General features: G+C 42.0%; 1 protein-coding gene across 2 annotated transcripts in view; it reads right to left on the bottom strand.

Annotated features, from left to right (window-relative positions):
* The window catches only part of MYO3B (myosin IIIB), a 393,995-nt gene that overhangs the window by 380,595 nt on the left and 7,739 nt on the right, over window positions 1-5,661 (bottom strand). For both annotated transcript variants that reach the window (XM_008567646.1, XM_008567647.1), the window contains exon 2: window positions 1,633-1,767. In XM_008567646.1, the coding sequence (XP_008565868.1) occupies window positions 1,633-1,767 (135 nt within the window). The remainder of the gene's footprint in view (window positions 1-1,632; window positions 1,768-5,661) is intronic.

The raw sequence follows: 5,661 nt of genomic DNA, 5'->3' as shown, positions 1-5,661 counted from the left end.
GGGGGGGGGGGGGGGGGGGGGGGGGGAAATGAGCAGAAACTACGATTTCTTGGTCACTGTACTTCCATTATTAAGTTACAATGATATTTAAATCACAGAGATCTCACAGAGCTAAAGATAAATATAATCAAAGATCCCCAAAACAATACTTCACAATTCCCAAACAAAGCAGCATTGGTAAAGAGTTTCATTGGCAGCATAAAATCTTATTATTCTCAGAGGTGGGGTAGGGCAGACAGTTGATAAAACTCAAAAGATGATAATATGAGAATGTGTTATATGACTTAACCAGCCAACTGAAGGAACAAAGATGATTCCTGGAAACCAAAATCCCTTACATCTTTACTCTGAGGAAGGCAATTGATATGACAGAAATATTCAAACCAGTTTCCCTGCAGATAATCCCATCTGAATATAACAAATGAATTTCCCATACACAGTGGCCATGGCAGCCAGCACACACGCTCAGGCCCTCCCAGAGCCAAGAAGATTTGGACAAGAGGCACCAGACGTTGAAGTGAGGGCTGGCCTCTCCTCTGGTGCTTCTCTCTTAAGGCTTCCATGTGTGTCCACATGTGCCCGGATTGCCCATGTGACCTCAGGCATGGAGGCATGAGCTGGCTCGAGGGCAGAGACCAGAATAAATCAGGGTGGGTCCAGAGAGAATGAGGCAATAGACCTGTCCTAACATACAAAGTCTACATTTGTCATTATTGTACTTGTCACTGTAGTCTCATGGAGAATTATATTTGTAGGGAAGTGACTCTTCTGCACTCAGATGCACACATTCATTCCCATTAATAAGGGAGAAAAAATGCATGACTGTAATGCATACAGGAGTGCTCCCTTCAGATTCCCTCTTCAGAGCAGATGCTGCTGGGAATGTCAACTGCTCCCTGCTGCCATCTTCCAGCTGTACCCATCACTAGAAATTGCCTTCAACTACAGGGCACTGCCTCCTCCAAGGCCACACTTCCTCCTGGGGATAGCACACAGCCAATGATGGACTGATGTGGAGACATGATTCAGGACAACTCTGAAAAAGCTTACTAGCTCTTCATTTTCCCAGAGGATGGGCTAAGGCCTCTGTTGCAACCACACTGCTGTTCAGCGTATCCTCTGCTTGATCCTGCCTTTCCCACTTCCTTTCAGGTCTATCTCCTGCAAGAACTCTCCAATAAAACTTCCATACACACCACTCAGGGTCAATTTTGAGGAAACCCAATATAAGGTGAGGACTAATGAACATGAACGGGCAACCCAAACTTGGCAAAATAAACCTTGGGTTAACAGTTTTTGAAAATGAGTTGCAATCAATTGGAACATGTTTTCTATAAAATATTCCCAATTTAGGGAAGGAAAAACCTTTTCCAATTGTAATCCTGTATGCACTCTATATTAGAACAAAAGATTATTCAACTTTTGAAGCAGAATATTTTTGAGGAATATTTTCAGCACCCAGCCTACCTATAAGAACTATGGAGAAGAATTCTACATCTGGTAAGGTACCTGGAACATGCTGGATGCGCCTGCTCCTCAATGTGTACTTTAAAACACTATTTAGGCAACAAAGCATCTGCTTGCCTCTGGCACTCTGTTCAAATCGATGGCTACCCAACAGGAGTCCCTTACCTCCAGGACCAACCACAGCTGTCCTCCCACACAGTGATCCGCTTTGTAAAACATTCCATAAAACTTTACAACATTGGGATGATTAGGAAGAAACTGCAAAATGTTGTATTCTGCCTCAATTTCTTCATCCATATCCTAAACAAGGTAACAAAAAAATGCATGATGGATTAAGTCTAATATGCAAGGAAGAGTACAGATATTACATCATACTCAAGTAATCACATAATCAAACATATTTACTAAGTATTTTTTTCTTTTAAAATTTAATTGTACATATTTGTGGGGTACAGTGTGCTGTTTGAATACATGCATATATCATACAAAGATTTACTTAGGGTAGATAGCATATCCATCCTCTGAACATTTATCTATTCTTTCTGGTGTTTATAGTCAAGATCCTCTTTTCTGGCTATTTAGAAATATACAACATAGGAATATTACTTCCAGGTAGCCTAGAACAACAGAACTTATTCTTCTATATACCTGTAGCTTTATATCTGTTAATCTACCACTTCCCCTCGCACCCCTACTCCCCTTCCCTTCCCAGCCTCTAGTAACCATTATACTACTCTCTACTTCTATGAAAACCACTTTCGTTTTCCTTTTTCCTTTCTTTTTTAAATTCCAATTATAAGTGAGATCCTGTGGTATTTGTCTTTCTGTGCCTGGCTGATTTCACTTAACATGATGGTCTCCAGTTCCATCCGTGTTGCTGCACATGACAGGATTTCATTTTTTATAGCTGAACAGTGTATATATACCATTCCACTGTGTATATATACCACAGTTTTCTTTTACCCATTCATCCATTGATGAGCATTTAAGTTAATTCCACCACACTTTAACCAGCTGAGCTAAGTGGCCAGCCCCCAGTAGTCATATTTTTAGTTTTTTGAGGAGATTCCCTACTGTTTTCCATAATGACTGTATTAATTTACATTCCCACCCACAATGTATAAGACTTCCCTTTTTTCCACATCCTCACCAGCATTTGTTATTTTCTGTCTTGTTGACAATAGCCATTCTAACTGGATGATATCTCATTGTGGTTTTAATTTACATTTCCCTGATGATTAGTGACGCTGAACATTTTTTCACGTGTCTGTTGGCCATTTGCATCTCTTCTTTTGAGAATGTCTGTTCAGGTCCTTTGACCATTTTTTAATTGGGTTATTTGGGTTTTTTTGCTGTTGAGTTGTGTGAGTTCCTTATATATTCTGGACATTAGTCTCTTGTCTGATGTGTAGTTTGCAAAGACTTTCTCCCATTCTGTAGGTTGTCTCTTCACTTTTGTAGACAGTATCCCTTTCTATGCAGAACATTTTTAGTTTGATGTCATCTTATTTATGTATTTTTGCTTTAGTTGCCTGTGTCTTTGTAGTCTTGCTTAAAAAATTGCTGCCCACTCTTATTTTGTAGTGTTTCCCCTATGTTTTCTTCCAGAAATTTCATAGCTGAGAAAAGCCTAAAGGTTAAATTTACTCCTAGGCATTTCATCTCTTTTGGTAGTTGTTGTAAGTATGATTACTTTCTTGATCTCTTCTTCAGATATGTCACTGTGAGTGGAAAACTATTGATTTTTCTGTGTTGCTTTTATATCCTGCCACTTTACTGAATTCAGTAGCTCTAGTAATTTTTTGGTAGAATCTTTAGGGTTTTCTATGTATAGGATCATGTCATCCATAAACAGCGATAGTTTGACTTCCTCCTTTCTGATTTGGATGCCTTTTATTGCTTTCTGTTGTCTTATTGTGCTGGCTAAAACTTCCAGTGCTATGTTGAATATGAGTGGTGAAAGTGGGCGTCCTTGTCTTGTTCCAGATCTTAGAGAAAAAACCTTCGATTTTTGTCCATTTGGTATGATATTAGCTGTGGGTTTATTGTGTGCCCTTTATTGTGTTGAGGTACAGTCTTTGTATACCTAATTTGTTGAGTGTTTTTATCATGAAGCAGTATTCAATTTTATCAAATGCTTTTTCTGCATCTATTGATATGATCATATGATTTGTTTCCTTCATTCTATTGATGTGTGCATATATTTTGAATTGTTATGTCCTCTTGTTGAATTGATCCCTTTATCATTATATAATGACCTTGCTTATCTTTTTTTTTTTACTTACCTTGACATGAAGTCTATTTTATCTGATATAAGTGTAGCTACTCCTGCTCTTTTTTGGATTCCATTTGCATGAAATATCTTTTTCCATCCCTTTACTTTTAGTTGATTTGTATCTTTATACGTGAAGTGAGTTTCTTGTAGGCAGCATATTGTTTGTTGTAGTTTTATAATAATCCATTCAACCACTCTGTCTTTTGAGGAATTTAATCTATTTACATGTAGAGTTATTATTGATATGTAGAGATTTGTTACTATCATTTTGTCACTTTTTTCTGATTGTTTTGTAGATCCTTTTTACATTTTTCCTGGTTTTACTGTCTTCCTTTGTGATTAAGTGATTTTTTTTAGTAGTATACTTTGACTTATTGGTATTTGTTTTTAGTATGTCTATTATAATTTTTTTGTGGTATAGTTACCATGAGGCTTACAGAAAACATAGTATAGTCATAACAGATTATTTTAAACTAATAAAAATGTAACTTTGCTAAGAAAATAGAAAAGAACAAAGCCAACTCTATGCTTTAACATCATTCACCCCTACTTTTTGACAATTTGTTGTTTCAAGTTACATCATTTAATATTGCCTATCTCTGGCGGGCGTTTTCTTCTCAGGGCTTCCGGACGGGAAAGAAGCACTTCCCTGTTCCCTATCCGGTCTTCTGGACCAAAGGCAGAACTTCCAGTTCTCAGTACGTTGGGCGCAAAGGACGGGTCCTTGTCCTAGCTAGAATCTGGGTGCTAGGCGAGGGGTATGCGGCAAACGAAGCGGATCACGGCTCTGTCTTCATGGAGTTTATGTGAAGTTATAAACGATTAACAAATACAAGCGCGATAAAAGCGCGATATAAAATCAGAATATCACCAGTGTTTAAAGCATGGTTTCCTTGAAGATTCTAAGATGGCGTCGGGTCCGAGCGGCCGCGCCAGGAGACAGCGCGATCCTGTGAGCCGTGCGCTGTGATACCAGAGTATTGATTGCATCTCCAAGAGCAGCAAAAGGCAAATAAATCTTGCAACAACGACCCTACATCGACAAACAAGCGCCAGCAGGTTCGAGGTTTTGGGGCCGACACAGAAGAGGTCTCCTGAGAGCGCCCAAGCCCGGCCGCGGGAACGAACGAGCGATCAGCCCAGTCATCAAAGGCAAGGAAAGCCAACAAAGGATCCCACAAAGGCAGAGTGAAGCGTGTCAGACTGCCACAGACCCGTGACCCCGTAAGTCACCCCTAGTCCAGCCTCACTTGCAGGGCGAAGCCCGACTGCGACCCGCCCGCCTGGCCCCCACCCACCACACCAGGCTAAGCGCCCACATCAAAGCGGCCTCCATTCTCTCGGGTGGGGGTGAAAAAAAAGGCCGGCTTAGGGAGGGCAGGTCAGCCATCTCTGTTTGGCGTGGCTCCCCGCTGGGACGTGCTATTTGCTTACCTCGACACGGGGCACCCCGGGGCCTGTGGACTGGCCTACAATCCCACTCTCCCCGTGGATCTCTGACGGGGCTGGTAGCGTGGGGAGCCCCCGGCCAGCATCGGGGGGGCTGGGAAGAGGAGCCCGCCCAGATCGTCTCTCCGCCACACCCTGGGCGTCGGCCACAGATAAACTCCCTCTTCCCGAGAGGCAGATTCCATCTCTGGGGACCTCAGTTTGGAAGAGCCCCTAACTGACTTCTGGTGGGGAAAGGGGTACCCGGAGTCTCCCCGAGCTACATTGAACTTTGCTAGTGAGCCCTCCGAAAAGGCTGACCCGTGCCGTGGAAAGTCAAAGAGGAATTGTATGCTGAGGGACCCTCCCCCGAGTAGTTCACTCCAAGCGGAGAGACAGGACACCTGCTGGGCAGGGAGGGTCAGGGCACAACTTTGATGACTCAATTGAAATTCAAGGTTTGTAGAAGACACACCCCAGCCCTGTCCTGA

The sequence above is a fragment of the Galeopterus variegatus genome, unplaced genomic scaffold, assembly GCF_000696425.1.
Source record: "Galeopterus variegatus unplaced genomic scaffold, G_variegatus-3.0.2 Scaffold335, whole genome shotgun sequence".
Classification (NCBI taxonomy): Eukaryota; Metazoa; Chordata; class Mammalia; order Dermoptera; family Cynocephalidae; genus Galeopterus; species Galeopterus variegatus.
Note: the sequence above shows the minus strand (reverse complement) of the source record. Positions and strands in the feature narration are given on the sequence as shown.